The sequence below is a fragment of the Pituophis catenifer genome, unplaced genomic scaffold, assembly GCF_029215685.1.
Source record: "Pituophis catenifer annectens isolate HBS135680 unplaced genomic scaffold, rPitCat1.0.hap2 SCAF_1, whole genome shotgun sequence".
NCBI classification, from domain to species: Eukaryota; Metazoa; Chordata; class Lepidosauria; order Squamata; family Colubridae; genus Pituophis; species Pituophis catenifer.
In genome coordinates this window covers 62064430-62081580 of record NW_027256881.1, presented here as the reverse complement: position 1 = coordinate 62081580, position 17151 = coordinate 62064430, and the positions used below count along the sequence as shown (strand labels likewise).

At 35.0% G+C, this 17151-nt stretch overlaps 1 protein-coding gene across 2 annotated transcripts in view; it reads left to right on the top strand.

Moving 5' to 3' along the window:
* BIRC6 (baculoviral IAP repeat containing 6) overlaps window positions 1–16725 on the top strand; it is a 152338-nt gene extending 135613 nt beyond the window's left edge. For both annotated transcript variants that reach the window (XM_070932506.1, XM_070932505.1), the window contains exons 67-74: window positions 774–919; window positions 1896–2006; window positions 3157–3374; window positions 3912–4073; window positions 4535–4612; window positions 5284–5472; window positions 9426–9560; window positions 16046–16725. In XM_070932506.1, coding sequence (XP_070788607.1) covers window positions 774–919; window positions 1896–2006; window positions 3157–3374; window positions 3912–4073; window positions 4535–4612; window positions 5284–5472; window positions 9426–9560; window positions 16046–16225 — 1219 coding nt within the window. In that variant the 3' untranslated portion in view covers window positions 16226–16725. The remainder of the gene's footprint in view (window positions 1–773; window positions 920–1895; window positions 2007–3156; window positions 3375–3911; window positions 4074–4534; window positions 4613–5283; window positions 5473–9425; window positions 9561–16045) is intronic.
* Window positions 16726–17151: the final 426 nt, after the last annotated feature.

Below are 17151 nucleotides of genomic sequence, written 5' to 3'. Positions count from 1 at the left end.
AAATTAATCATACACGAGGTACTCAGAATAAAATTTAAATGCTGATATTTACACTAATATTACATGCACATGTTTTGGAATTTAGCTTATTCAGCATACTAATTATTCTAGTTTCTGAAATAGATTTTATACACTTTGCTAGAATTTAAAGAAGCTTTTATTTATCAGCATTGTCTTGATAGAAAAAAAAAGAAAGAAAATTTGGATAGAGTAAAAAGGAAAGAAAATTTGTATATATACATGTGTGTATACACACACACCCGCACACACAAAACCTTCATTTGTTGGGGCTATACAAAGTTTTAGAAAGAGCTGCTTTGCAAAACTTTTAGCACCTATACTTGAAGTTTTTTAACAACTTTGTTCTTTAGATACTTAAATTACTGCTTTGAAATCTGTTCCCAGTTGTCTCAGTGTGTACATAGGTAGACAAACTATTTTGTTTCATTAGCAGTTCTAGCAGAAGTGTGCAATGCATGCATATATGGAAAACTAGGGACAATTTTCACGCAGTCTCATAAGCCTTGCAAAAGATGTAGCTTTATTGCTTCAATGTTGTTTTGTTAGAGATGTCCTGTTTATCAGTTTCAAGAAGAATGTGGTTCAAATTCTACATATTAAATTTTATTTTTATTATATGGTTTCCTCATTTTAAAGGCATACACCTGGTTAATCTTTCAAGACATTATATTTAAGGCATATTTTGTAAATATTTTCACTTCTATCAAAGTTTTTCTTTTTTAAATCTTGTCCAATTTTGACCTATTCTGTAGATCAAAAAAAGACAAGTCAAAACCTGGAGTAAAGTCAGAGACTTCAGATCAAGAACCAGAGGGGCTGACTCTTTTGGTGCCAGATATCCAAAGGACTGCTGAAATTGTTTACGCTGCAACAACAAGTTTGCGTCAAGCTAATCAAGGTAAATGATCTTGAATTTTTGCATTCTATCTTTTAGCAATATACAAATTCTCAACAAGACTGAGGTAACAATGAGTTCAGAAATAGAAAACCTTAAAAAAAACTATGGACAAGTAGATAAAAAATAACATGCAATCTTTTTAAAACGTTAAAAAAATGATCAAATGTTAACTAATAATATACCTGGGCAAGAACTTTTTCATTCTTCCTGAGACATAGAAAAATGAAACATTATCCCAAGTTCTTTTGCATACATGTCTCAGGTGCGGAAGATCAAGGCCACACATGAAGTTCCAGTTAAACTGATTTATTGCCTGTGCACAGGATTTTTAGTCAACTAACCATTAGCATTATTTTGGTGCTAGATGAGAGTTAAGGGAATTCAAGAAAGGTTGGAATTAAGAAAGGTCTGTTTGGTGTCCATTTGTGGCAATGTAGAGACTCCAGGCAAGGGGTGTCAAACTGGCGGCCCATGGGCTAGATGTGTCACACGCAGGCCATGCCCACCCCACCTCCACCAAGGGAAAAACATCATGATACGTCACATGACGGCAACATAACGCCACAAGTTTGACACCCGAGTTCTAGGTTGATCTCTTTGACTCCGCCCACAGGCTGTGCCACTCACTTTACACACATACTTCTTCCTTCCATCTGGACTAGTTTGCTAGAGTCTAGAATATCCATCAAAGAAGACTATGCTATTAATACAAAACTACTGAAGCTTTTATTCATTATGCTTCTCTTTAGAAATTCCTGTGACACAGATAGAATAGGACCAAGCACAAAGTTGGATCCAAAAAAATGCCATTATGTTTGACTTTAGGGCCATCAGCGTAGTGTCTCCACAATTAGGATGAGCCTGTTTTTTGAAGATGCAAAATGGTACTTCTGAATTTTGCAGTAAAGAAATACTATAGATAAATTTAACAGTACTTTATTAAATGTTATATGTTTTGTTGTAACCATTACAACAGAGAGAAAATTGGCTGAATCCTCTAAAAAAGCTGCAATGAAACCCAAGCCATTGTCAGTTTTAAGATCTCTTGAAGAGAAATATGTAGCTGTAATGAAAAAACTCCAATTTGGTAAGTAAATAATCTATATTATAGCATTAAAAAAATCCCAAAGGCATTTTTGTGGCTTTTGTTGCTTTGAGGTTTAATTTTAAAAACATTTTTAATGGAATATCTATATAAACACTGACAAAGGTGATATTTTTATTACTCCTTTGTAGTCCTTTCAGAATGTGTTTAATGATTTAGACAATACGAGAAGATGCAATCATCCCCAAAAGTATAAGTTAAAATTTGCCCAAAAATATTTGCCAAAATTTTGGATATAATTACCTGAAGTTTAGTACAAATTTAGTACTTGCGCTAGCAAAACTTTCAAGGGAAATGCAACTTTGAGAAATAAATTTGAAATAAGCAAGAAAAGTAATTATGCAGATATGAGGCATTTCCAAGAATAAATGTTAGTGAGGCAGAAACAGTATCATAGTTTGAGGGAAACTATTGCTATTCTATGCTTTTTGCATTATTTATGTTTTTGATCACTGGTTTTGTTTTACTTTGTTTCTATTTTTTTAAATTATTAGCTGCCCAGAGTCATGTATATAGGATAGGCAGCCATATAAACCATGTATTTGTGAGAGACACACACACACACACACACACACACACACAAACACACACACACACACACACACACAGAGAGGGGGGGGGGAGGGAGGGAGGGAATGAACTGATGGCAAATAGTAGTGTTGGACACTTGTTTCATTCTACTTTGGAGGGAAAAGGGAAAATATGTTGAGGAAAAACTAGCACAGTTAAAAGAGAGGAGTATGTCTTTATTTCTTGCTTGTAAGCACCAATAGGCATCAGATTGGCCACTGTGAGAAAAGTGCTGGACTAAGGTATCTTGCCCTAAACCAGGGGAGCTATCCTTGTTCTTAAACTTAACATGATAATTTACTCACTTTCTCCTATAGTTATCGTATCATTACTGTTGTGTTCTGGAAGAATACATAGGTAGAATAACTTCACAATTTTAAATTACACAATAAGCAGAGGTAGTGTAGATATGAACTCAGGGAATTTGGACTGACATTTTAATCTTTTAAAACTGTGAAAATATTTTTATTTACTGATTTGTTTTTATTAAATTTGATTATTTTATCCAGTTAAAATGCAGTTTTGCTCTCCTAAGTAAGAATGTAACGCTTTTTATTTTTAGATACTTTTGAGATGGTTTCTGAAGATGATGATGGGAAACTTGTGTTTAAAGTAAATTACCACTACATGTCTCAGGTGAAAAATGCCACTGATGCAAACAGTGCTGCTAGAGCCCGACGTCTTGCTCAAGAAGCTGTAACGCTTTCTACATCACTGCCACTTTCTTCATCATCCAGTGTTTTTGTTCGCTGTGATGAGGAGAGACTAGATATCATGAAGGTAAAGCCAGACTTATATCCATTATGCTAGTTAAGTAATATTGATACTTATTTTGTGGAATTCATTGGACCCTGGAAGTGGCAAGGGGCAATTTAGGCCACTACTTCTATACATCTCTTTCCCACCTGATAGAATTTGATAGTTCAGTTAGTTCACTTTTCAGGTCTAGTTTTTAAGTTCTTATGGAAACAGGTTTGCCAGAAGATGTCTCCTAAATTTGTTTTAGTTTTATGAATGGAAAGATGACAGAAGAGCAAAAAGGAAACAGGAGAGACAAGTCATTGAAATAAAAAACCAGAGAGAAGTGAAAACTCTAGGGAATATCATTAGCTGCAGATAAAAGAGGCTGTGCCCATCTATTTGGGAGAAAGAAGCCAAACAGCCATTCAGAAGTTAGGATAAAGGTAAATTTAGCCAAAGACTATTGCTTTAAAAAATAAATTAGCTAATTAACCAGTTGTAATTTCTGTGGCAAATTGTATTGGGATCTGGTTTCCTTTGATTCTTAAGTATAACTGAATTTAACTTTTTCAAAAGGTTTTGATAACTGGCCCAGCAGACACACCTTATGCAAATGGCTGTTTTGAATTTGATGTGTATTTTCCACAAGACTATCCTAACTCACCTCCACTTGTCAACCTGGAAACAACTGGAGGACACAGCGTGAGATTCAATCCAAACCTATACAATGATGGCAAGGTAAATGGTTTGTTAAACTCATTGGAGACCAGTGTGATTGAAGCAAATCTTCTGGTCATCCTTGGTGAAGTTGGCATCTACAGTTTTAATTTAGTAGGATGAAAAATATACTAAGATCACAATTTGCTTTGTGTAGAATAAAATACCATTGCCTGGCGGGATCCCATAAAATATTATTAGGGTTTTATGTATATTTACATTATTCAGATCCACCAGTAAGTAGAAACCAGTCCCTGTATATTTCTGAATTCAGTGTATAACATCAGAGTTTATTTTCAGTAGAAGACTATGATGGTGGGTTTTCTAATATACCAGTCACCCCTTGAGGACAGAGGAAGACACTTTACCGTTTCTTAAATTACACAGCACTCATCAGCTTTGGAGAGGAGAGGAGCTTGTGATAGCATTTATGAAGCCTATCGGATTGGAGTCCTAAATGGTTCAAAATCTTTTATTTTCAGGTTTGTTTAAGTATACTCAATACCTGGCATGGAAGACCAGAAGAGAAGTGGAATCCCCAGACATCGAGCTTTTTACAAGTATGTAACTTTTTCTTCATTAGTGCTTCATGATGCACTTTCTTCATGATGTTGCAATACAAACCATACAACATTTGCACCTAATGTCAGAAAGCAAGTACATCACTGCATGAATATTTTCATTTTTCCATCATTGTGTCTAGCCCCAGCTGCTTTGAAATCAAGCTGGTAAGCAGAGTGTTTACATTAAGATGGTTAAATCTAAGTGTTCTATTACAAAATGGATGTTACTCAGGTCCACTATAAACATATTTAGCCATGGTTTGCAGTAGGTTATCAAACAGCATATGGAAAAGCCTGTGGATGAACAAGAAAACATTTACTGAATTGTAACACAAAATATTTAATCATTTAATTGTTTTATGTTAAGAAACAAAATGGAAATGGATCTATATTGACAAGAAAAAAGTGGCAAAAACACAAGCAAAGTGCTCCTCCCATGAACAGAATCAACTGTTTTGTGAGCCTTTTAAAAACATTTTAAAGGCACACTATCACTTTTTAACCTATTATGATAGCATATAAGCACTTAAACTGAACAGAGTATCATTCTGTTAACATGAATCGATTCTGCAATCCTGCAAAGAGGCAATGTTAATGGAAAGTTTCAGTTATTTTTATGTTTTCATTAATTCTAATGTTGGCCTACATAAAAACTTTTCTTTCTATAGGTACTGGTCTCTGTGCAATCGCTCATTTTAGTTGCAGAGCCCTATTTCAATGAACCAGGCTACGAAAGATCTAGAGGGACTCCAAGTGGCACACAGAGTTCCAGAGAATATGATGGAAATATACGGCAAGCAACAGTTAAATGGGCAATGCTTGAACAAATCAGAAATCCTTCCCCATGTTTTAAAGAGGTTTGTGTTTGTGGTTTTCTACACGATCTAACTGTTGTAAATCACCATAATGTAAGCTAGCTAAGGATATGACCTAAAATACATGTTTATCATGGAGGTAAGGCATATAGATTAAGAAGCCATCATTCCATTTCTCACACACTGCTCAACTAGATGCCTTTTGCTAAGCCTACCAGTCATACTTTTCCTGTTGCTCCTCAAGGAGTAGTATTCATTCACTCAGCAGGGTGGGGAATAGACCAGAGGTGGGTTTCAGCAGTTCTGGAGAACTAGTAGCGGAAATTTTGAGTAGTTCGGAGAACTGGTAGTAAAAATTCTGACTGGCCCCGCCCCCATCTATTCTCTACTTCCCGAGTCCCAGCTGATCGGGAGGAAATGGGGATTTTGCAATAATCTTCCCATGGGTTGGGGAGAGAATGGAGATTTTTACAGTATCCTTCCCCTGGAGTGGGGTGGGAATGGAGATTTTACAGTATCCTTCCCCTGCCATGCCCATCAAGCCACACCCACCAAGCCACACCCACAGAACCGATAGTAAAAAAAATTTGAAACCCATTACTGGAATAGACCAAGACCTATGGGAACCTAACAGACAAGAAGTAGACTCAAAACTGTAGGGACCCATTGGGGCAGGATGGAGGGGGGGAGGGCTGCTGCAGTGTCTCTGGGGTGTTTCAGGCTGGTTTGTAAGTTCTTTTGCTCAGCACCATCATAATTTTGAATGATTTTTACATTGAGAATTACCTGTACATTGATGTGTGAATTTACTAAAACTCTATTTTTCATAGTAATACACACCTCTTCCATTTCTCTACAAGAGTAATTGTTCACAAAGAAAAGTACTAAAAATAGTTCTGCAAATTTTTATTATATAAAGTGAAACCTCATTTTAATATAATTAATTGTGGGGGTGCCAATTATTCATAAATATCTGTTTTAAAGAACTAGCTATCCTTCCAGGGCTTGGGGATGGGTAGATGTGAAATCTTCAGCTTGTAGATATTTGTATATATAGTGTATTCTTTGGATGGATGGCAAGTAGGGATGTGTGTGTGTGTGTGTGTGTGTGTGTGTGTGTGTGTGTATGGTGTATTCTTTGGATGGATTCATTTTTGTTTAGTTATATGTATTATGTATTTTTATTTTTTATATTGTTGCTTGTTTTTATATTGTGAGCTACCCAGAGTCATTTTGCAGTCAGGCAACACCTAAATCTAAATAAATAAATTATATCATTGCCAGCAATTTATATCATTTCTGCAATGACTTTATTTGTACAATTGAAAAACATGTACATTTGAAAAATAGAATCAAAGACGTAGTATTTCTTCCTTCAAATGTAACATTGTTTTTTTAAAACAACCATCTTATGGAAAAACATATTTTAAATTAAGAACACTATTTTTTCCCCATTTTATTTGATTGCTCAGTGTTCCACATCAAATTATGCATATGAGTTTAGAGGACATCCTAAAGAAAGAATGCATTCAAAGAAAGCAATAGGAATATCTTGTTTTTTGAGATTAGGTGGCCAATTATGTGTTTGCTAAACAACGTAAGAATTAAATCCTAAACAAAGTAAGAATTAAATCCTTCGCTTCCTTGAATTTTCCTCTGCACTATACTAGATTTGTTGGGAGTAGCATTCCTAAAGCATTTGCAATTGTAGAAGTTGGCAGTAGAAACTGAATTACTGATTTATAATTAAAACAATGGTGAGCTGAACATTGCACAGAAAAGGGCTTTGATACTTAAAATACAATGAAAACAAGCCAGACCACTAGCTTCCACTTTTTAAGGCCATGAAATGTTTAAGACAATTCTAATGAAATACATAGTTGGCTCCTGTTCTCCTCTTATTATCTGTACATGTCTTTACTTACTGCCAAACTTGGAAGTGACCTTGCAAGCTTCCATTTGGAGCCAAAATAAATCATGCATAGCCCTGGCCTTGTTTAAAATTATATATGTGTCTATCTCTCATCGTCCATCAGTCATATTACCCCCATTATTGTAATACATTAGTGCTTAGTTAACGACTTGTGATTTTTGGTAGTATATACAGTAGACACTATTGCCAAGTATTTTTTGCAAAATTTTCTAAAGTATTGCATGCAGTTAATAGATGTATCTATTGGCATATTTTACTGCAAAATCCTAATGGTTTTTGGTCCCTTGGAATGAAATTTGTCCAATAGTAGCATTAAATTAACCTAATAGAAACATAAATAGATCAGTGCATAGAGTGCCCGCATTCCTTCAATTGTATTTAAGGCTTGAGAATTGTACCACAAAACTACATGTTCCTAAACCTTCCCATTTTCTTAACAAATTTTCTTATATTTTTTGTAATCTTAATCAATCGTAAATAATATTCAGAGAGGTTGTTTTTAAACCACGAATGACTTCAACTGTACTTAAAGCCAGTAGGAGTTATATTTGGGTTTCTTTATTTACTTATTTATTTAATTATTACATATGACCATCCAACTGTCAGATTGGGTGAATAATACAGAATTAAAACCAAATACAAACACTAACAAAAATAAAAACAATAGAAAGATAATTTCATATCAATCATTGCATTTCTATCTTAATTCTGAGGCACCAGGAGCTATCATGATAAATCAGAATAGAAGCATCTCTTACATAAGATATGGTTTATAAATACAAGTTTTTTTCATGTCATTGATTATCAAAACTTTATATTTTAAATGTAGAACAAGTGTCTAAGGCTACTTCACGCTCCTAGTTAAATGTGATTTTAATTTTTTTAAAAAAATTGATAAGCACTAAAACTGCATGAAATTCAATAAAGAACTCCTTTCCTTTCAGTTCTTTAAAATCCTCTCAGTTGAATGGCTGGTAAATTGGAAAAAAAATAGGAGAAGTAACTCACAATTCAACATATTAAAATCCATTTAACAATTCTTTAATCTGTAATAAAACTTTAACATCAGATTAAAATACAGTAAAGAAAATTTAACTAAGAATGTGAGCTTGAGCACAAGTAAGTCTACTCAACATGGAGGTTTTTATTATTTATTTATATCCCATCTTTATTATTTTTACAAGTAACTCAAGGCGATAACCATATGTAACACACCTTCCTCCTCTTATTTTCCCTACTGCAAGAACCCTGTGAAGTGAGTCAGGTTAAGAAAGAATGACCAGCCCAAGATCACCCATGTGGCTTTCATGACTAAGGCAGGACTTGAACTTACTATCTCTTGCTTTCTAATCCAGTACCTTAACCTCTAGACCAAACTGGTTTTTGTTGACCCTAAAAAGTAAAAGATCAAGCCACACGGTTGCTCTCCCTCCACCACTTGTGAGAGTAAATTTTCACCAGTATCCATTAATCTCACAGATACTCAGATATTGAAGGTCATATGAGGCCAATTGGTAAATAGAAAATATTCTGAGATACTCAGGTTCATGTGTGGTAAACTCACACCTTTTGAAGATTGCTAAACAAAACAAATTTAAATGTAAATAGTGTACAGAATTATATTTTTGTAACTGAAAACAGTTGTATTCTTATAAGTTTATGTGAGAATTTTTTTGAATAATGACATTATTCAAACCAATTAGTTAAACCAATGTAATTATTTAATTCCATTCTCAAGATTGTTAAAGAGCTCTTAACTAATTTCCTATTTAGATAGTTGTTTATATCAAAAAACATATCTCATCACAAACATAGAGTCTATCAGCAGTGCTTTAAAGCAGCCATATCTTTTCCCATTGCATTTGCCTGATGAATTTAGGAAATGAAGCAGTTCCTTCCATGTTCATGAACATCAGAAGCATTGTGAAGTTGTAATTGCTCTTAATGCATAGGATGGACACGTAGATATATTAGATCTGTATATATTAAACACTTTGATAATTCAAAACTATACATTAATAGCTAACTCTTACTTCTGCTCCTATTCTTTTTTTTTTTATAGGTTATACATAAACACTTCTACTTGAAGAGGATAGAGATAATGGCTCAGTGTGAGGAGTGGATAGCAGATATACAGCAGTACAGCAGCGATAAACGGGTAGGCAGAACTATGTCTCATCACGCTGCAGCTCTAAAGGTAAGAAGCTAAAATCATATGCATTCGTGGCTATCTTCACCAAGAGTGAGTGAATGAATGAATGAATATATTAAAGTAGGAAGTTCCTTAAAAATTAGACCTTATGTATTCTAAAACTGTTGTGAGATTGAATTGTTTTTTTAAAATAATATTTTTTTATTTTTTCAAACATAAACATAAAATATATCTTTCAAGAACGAAGTCTCGATCCGGTCATAGATAGGTACAATCGCTTACATTTTTTTAACCAGCTCCATTAACAATTTCCCATTACATCTTTTAAAATTAAAAATCAAAACAAAAATTTTTTTAACATGAATTCTAGCATCTTAATCTAAACCATTCTATTATATAATCACGAATTTAATTTCCAAATGAACTTAACTCATTTTTCTTTTAACCTCAATATCAAAACATTAATCTTAAAAAAATATTCTAACCTCTCAATCTAATTATTTACCTTACAATTTTATCACCACAATTCTTATTTTCAAATTAAATACAACTCTATTTTTATTTCAATTTATAGAACAAAATTCTATCCATATTTCTTAATCTCTAGGCCCATTCCAACAAATCTTTAAATCTTAGACTTTATCACTTTAACTTTAATTTTCTCACACTTATCATCTATTACACATTTCATTTTACACAGATTTATCCCAAAATCCATATCCTCCTCCATATCTCCTACCAGGCGAACCTCCATATCTCCTACCAGAAATCAGGCGAACTCCTATCAGGTTCGCCTGATTTCCCAGTTGCGTCCCTTTCTGGACGGGACGCCTTGTGCACAGTCACTCATGCCCTCGTCATTTCCCGTCTGGACTATTGTAATGCTCTCTACATGGGGCTCCCCTTGAGGAGCACCCGGAGGCTCCAACTGGTCCAAATGCGGCCACACGAGTGATAATGGGGGCGACTCATCGCTCCCATGTAACACCCCTCTTTTGCGAGCTGCACTGGCTCCCGGTGGTCTTCCGGTTGCGCTTCAAGGTTACCACTTTAAAGCGCTCCATGGCTTAGGACCTGGTTACTTACAGGACCGCATTCTGCCACCGTTTTCCTCCCACCCACCGACACGCTCCCACAGAGAGGGCCTCCTCAGGGTGCCATCGGCCAAACAATGTCGACTGGCGACCCCCAGGGGGAGAGCCTTCTCTGTGGGGGCTCCTGCCCTATTAAATGAATTGCCCCCGGACATACGAAGGATCCCCGACCTCCGCGCCTTCCGTCGTGCTCTGAAGACCCTATTATTCCAGCAAGCCAGTCTGACGGGATAAATGATTTTAAATTGGGTTTTAAAAGTGGTTTAAAATGGTTTTAATTGAAAGTTTTAATTTTGCCCAAGGATTGTATTGTTTTAATATGTTTTTTAAATTTTGTTGTTGTTGTTTTATCATGGCTGTTCACCACCCTGAGTCCTTCGGGAGAAGGGCGGTATACAAATATAATAAAAACTAAAAAAGCTACTATTATTTGACTGATTTCCAGCATATTTTATTTTAGCTGATTTTCAGCATATTCTCCTCCATACCTCCAACTATTGTTTGGCTGATTCCCAGCATATTTTATTTTGGCTGATTTTCAGCATATTCTCCTCCGTATCTCCAACTATTATTTGGCTGATTTCCAGCATTTTTTATTTTGGCTGATTTCCAGCATATTTTATTTTGGCTGATTTCCAGCATCTTCTCCTCCAGAACTCCAACTCTTATTTTGCTGGTATCCAGCATCTCTTATTTTAACTTTTTCCTTGCAGTATATTTGTCTATTATTTAGCTATTTCCCAGTATACTCTTCCGGATTAATTCTCAAGACATTTCATAATATTAATCATTTCCAGGATATATTGAATTCAGTCACAATTCGGTACTTAAGTCTATGTATCTTATATTTTCATCCAATAATACATTAATCAGTTATATTTACACTTCTCAAATTTGTTTCCAAATTTAAAATTAAAACATCTTACATCAAACAATAAATTTTCTTAAATTTATCTCATATTGGTATATACTCTTATGTTTTTACAAAAATATCATTTTTAACCACCTATACATCAATCCTCTATTTTAAATACCTTCTTTTATTTCCCATCTTTGTTACTTCAGGAACCCTCCTGTTTTTATCTAAAAACCATTTATACATTTAGCTTTTAAACATTACACTTTAATTTTATCTGCTTTATTTCTTCATTTCCCTATCTGTCCATAAATGTTCCACTTCAAGATTCATATTTCCATATTAAAAACTCCATATATCACTTTAATTCTTTTGTAACATCAGCACCATGTAAAATCCCTCAACTTCCTTTCTTTTATTCCTGCACCACACCTTTTGTTGCTAAGCCAGTTAGTTTCAATTTTAATAAATCAAATGTATTTCTTCTTTCTTTGTAAAATCACCCAAAGACAGAATAGGAATCTCCAAAATCCAAAGGTCTATAGTTGATTTCAAAATAATCCAAAGTAGGTAACAATTCAGAATGTTTCTTTTCCAAACAGAAGGAGGATCTCTGCAATCCACATTCCACTTAGTCACAGCAATCCCCATTTTATAGCTGTTATGTAACCCTACATTTGTTTCTCTTCTTTAACTTCCCAAAAATGTTAAATCCCGAAATAACGCTTCTCATCCCCAAAGTCAAAAACCCTTGGTTATTTTCAAAGTAATCCAATTTAAGTAACAAAACATGTTGTTTCTCTTTCAAGCCAAAAGCAATCTACAATTCACACTTTCACTTAGTCACGGCAATTCTCCATTTTGTCAATTATGTGATCATCCGTTTGTCTTTGTTCCTTTAGCTTTTAGCTTTTAAAGTTATCAGGTTTCTATTTGTCGCTTTTTTCTTTTTCTTTCTCCTTAATCCTTTCCAATTTTAAAAAAAGTTCCTCAATTTTCTAATTTGTTTCAATAAGCAGATTATTCCAAATCAGTCTGTGATACATTGAGCTCCTTAATGGGTCTTTTCCTCCTGCACATTAATTTTACTAAATCTTCTTACCCCACAGATCCATAGCCGCTGTTTAAGGCTAGGGGGTTCCTTGTAAAAATCCATGTTCTACCATTGTTCCCGCCTGCGTTGGTGTCACTCACCCAGCTTCCGAACACTTCGCTCTTTTCTTCTTTATTTCTCCTGGACAGTGCTTCTCCGGTTTGCCCCGGCTTCGAGGCAGCCGCCATGGCTGCCACAACCCCGCCACCGGCTCAGAGGGTTTCTTTCAGCCTCCGAGGAACTTGCCTGTTCCTCTCGGCCGTCCAAGGTGTCCCTCTCTTTCCCCTGTCCCTACAGGACAGGTTCAGTCCGCAGACCTGTCGATGGCGGTTTGACAGTTGGGGTTTCCCCGACTGAATCGCCGCGGCGCCAAACCGGAAGCGAGATTGAATTGTTTTTATTGTCTTTTTTCTTCTTCCTTTTGGTTTGGAAAACATTGTAAAATATCAGTTAAATTGCACAACGCTTCTCTAAACCAGACCTTTCTCTATTCAAGATGTTCCTGTCATTTATCTTTATGAGTGGAATTGCCTACTATAGTCTTAAAGCAGCTCCATGTTTCCTTTTCCTCTCTCCCAATAGTGATTAATAATGCTAAAGATCAATAGAATATGTTTTTCCACCCATGCTAACAGGAGCCATGAAAACCTGTAGTGTTTTAGTGTCTCACATATCCCTGACTAAATATTATGGAGAAATAGGAAGGAAAATTGAGTTCTAGTGCTTTTAGCATAATCACATTTTGGGCATAGTATGTAAGTTGTAATAAACACTTTCTTAACATTTATATTTTGAAATAAGTGTTACATCTTCTACAATATTTCCCATTAGATTACCCCACCAAAGTCAGGTGAAACAAAATATCTTAATTCTTGCAATTCCTTTCTTTATGCATTCTGAACATGTGGATGAAACAAGTTATCTTAAAGACATGATCCTTTTATGATTCATACATGCAGATTTCTTGCTTTGACTCTTTTAAACCAAGTAATAATTTGAAATTGAATGTCACTTAAAACCCAATGCTTTTCAATGTCATTTCACATATTTAGCTGGAGGTAGTAAAAATCAAGTGAAATGCCTGCATTCCTGAATCATCCTACAGTTCAAGATGTAATTGTTAATGAATCCAATTTTGCTTACTTGTACCCAAAAGGTATAGGGCATTTGCAGATGTATAATATTCTGCAAGCTGTCTAAAATATAAACTTTAATTCTAAACTGTACAATTCTTTTATTCATCACAATTGCTGAAATATAACACATGAAATAAACTAAAAATGTATTTATCAGATTAATAAAATTCTTCTTCATGATTGTTGTGATTCACAGACATGGGTAATATGTCTGCCTGGAGTTCATTCAGAATCTGCTGGAGCTAACATAATTTCTTGGGGGAGGGAGAGATGCGTAGGCACAGTTGTCACTGAATTCCTTCAATATATGTTTGCCCAACAGTGATTTTATATTAATTCTTGGACCTTGTTGGTCCTTCTAAATTCTTTATTCTTTCCATCTTGTTCTATATTATTTAGTGTGAATATATTTTAATTTATTTACTGTCCATTCTGCTCATAAGCAGTTTTAAAATGCAATCTGTTCCTCCTTGTTCAGTCACCTTCCTGGATTTAGCCTTCTTTCTTCAAGGATTAGTGAAACTACAGAAAATTGGACAAAAACTTTGAAGCTTCACTTTTTCCTCCACAATGACCAACCTTGTATCCATTTCTTCCTTTACTTTCCTGCCTTCCTCCTTCCTATCCTATTGCAAAACATAAAGGATTTCATTTGATTTGCCCACTTCTACTCCAGCCCCAATTTGGAATTTTCTTGGTTCTCCCCACACTAATGTTGAAGCATTTTAAAATAACAATCACTTCCTTTTATGGAAAATGGTATTTTTAGTAGGAGTAATTTTGGCTTGCTAGACAAGAGGACCTGCCTTCACTTTTCAAGAACGAAGTAATTCTTCACCCAAATATCCCTTTGTTCTTGAACTTTTGTTTCTGTATCCCATAACAAGTCATTACTTTTTTTTTTATTCCTGCTTTCTACTTTCATTCCAGTGCCACACACACATTTCCAATTTTTTAATGCCCATCCTGGAGTTAGGTCTTTTTTTATCAGTGTTTTCCAAGTAGATAGTTGCAGCAGCCCACTAATTATGCTAGTAGTAGTAGTAGTGCTGAGCAGCACTGCCCTCTTCAGAACTATGATCACCTTATAAGAATTAATTCATATGTTAGGCCTTTCTGTGTGGAATTTATTTTCTGACATATGTAGGGCAGCTACTTCTCCCCAGATTTTTTTTGTTTTATCAAACAGTATAAACTTGTCTGCACCTCTGCTCCACAGTCATGAGTCTTTAGAAATGTAGTCCTTTTTTTTTCAGTTAGGCGAAGTAGATCCCCTTCCAAGTAATAACTTACCAAAAGTTTGATGGAAAAGAATGGTTACTTAAGTACAGCTGTAATTCTTCTCAGAAGCCACCATTTTGAGTCTCAGGAACTGAAGGGACTTCTTGAAAGCTGTGCCTAGTCATGTGTACAGTGCATGGGATGGTGTTTCCCATAAATTCTAGAAAATTCCACTTGGTTTTGCATAAGCATATAACCCATGAATGTGAATTCACTCATAAATGCTTGAATAACTTCAGTTACAGGTACAGTAAGTTAACCAATTTTTCTCTTGATCCTGCACTTACATCTGTTTGAATGTACAATGTTCCATTCCTAGGAATGCTAAAAGTTAAGAAAATTAGAAAGGTCTTATAAAAGATGGCGTATCTATATCCAAGCAATCGTTAAAGTACGGTATCAAATGACATCTATAAATAGCATTAGAATGTATAATTTATTTGTTTATTTATTAAATTTACACGCTGCCTATCTCACTATCCAAAGCAACTCTGGGCAGCTTAAAATACAATACAATTGTAAATATAAAAAATATTTAAAAATTAACAAGAATTAGATCAAGACTGAAAACCAAGAGCACAAACAGTATGGTGGTATGATTATTCCACCAACCACCTCCACCATGGAGCGTGCCTCCCTTCGGGACTCCAAGCCAACCAGAAGAGCCAGTTTTGAGGCCCTTCTGGAAGGCCAGGAGGGTGGGGGTGGATTTTACCACTGATGGTAAGATTCCAAAGGGCGAGAGTAAAAGGCTTTTCTCCTAGACCCCACCAGCTGAAGGTGGGTACAGTAAATTTCTTTAAGCTCTGCCTCTTGGTTTGTGAGATAAATCACTCTAGGTATTATTCTCTTTTAATACAATTCTGAGAAATAAATCCCACCCAGTTAAATGGGACTGGTTTCTATTCATTTCTGTACAACTTTTGCTAGTCCGTAATTTTAGCAGGCAAATAACAAACCAGTCTTGGCTATTATCACTATATGAAATGTATAATGGTTTTACTGTAATGGGGTCTCAGACTCAAACTGCTGTGAAAGGGAACCTTTCTTATCTATGTTTCTTTGCACAGCGTCACACAGCTCAGCTGCGGGAAGAGCTTCAGAAACTCCCCTGCCCTGAAGGCTTGGATCCAGATGTGGATGATCCTGATGAGAGGTGCAGTGCCATGACTAGTATTGAGGACACTCTCTTGCACGAGCAAGTCAAACCAAGCAGCAGTAAAGACCTCCCAAGTGACTTCAAATTATGAGCTATGTTGACATGGACTTGATAGACACACAAGGCTTTGAAGCACAAGCCAAATATGTCAATATTTGTATCTAAGAAGCTAATTATGTAATAGGTAAAGAAATTGAAACTCTAATATGCCCTTCAGGATATACAGTTTAATTCAAGATGATCTTTTATTTACCTGTACAAGAGTGTAAACTTTTTTGTGCTTTTATTTTCCAATTGTGAGAACCACTGATTGGTATGTTTAAAAGTTATGTATACAAGAATGGATAAATCACTGTTATATAAGGGAAGCTACCTTAGGAAAGAATGTTTACTGAATGTTTATTATTTTTTTTTTACTTGTAGAGTGAGGGCAGTTGTAACAGAATATATATTGGTCATTCTTACAGCTACTATTTAAAGTCAGACAGTTTTCACTGAATTTGATAGATTTTACGTTTGGCCATATCTCCATTCTCATATTTGATTTCTAAAGAGAACCTTCTGTATACTTCAATAAAGATCAAATGGACATGCTCCGTCTTATGATTTACTGGTACCTTTTTTAATAATCTTGCCATGAATACATTATAGTTGGAGACTTGCACTTGTATGACTGAATTTATTACAGTCAACATATTTAATTTTATGCTTAACTAATTCTAAAATGCAGTTGAAATAAATGCACATGGTTTTACCTCAGCCAAAATGTGGACTACTGAATTAATCTTTTTAAAATTTTTATTAATAACTCAGTGATTTTTACTCAAGCAGACAAAACATTTTGCACAATAGAACAGAAGAATTTTGAAGATTTCTTGCCCATTATTAAAAGGTATTTTAAAAAATGGAGTTATGAGTTAAAATAAGCAAAAAATACTAGTTGAATATTTAGAAATATTATCTCAAATATTTCATTTGAGAGGTTTATAAATTGCCCTGAGTCAGATGATTGAGCTG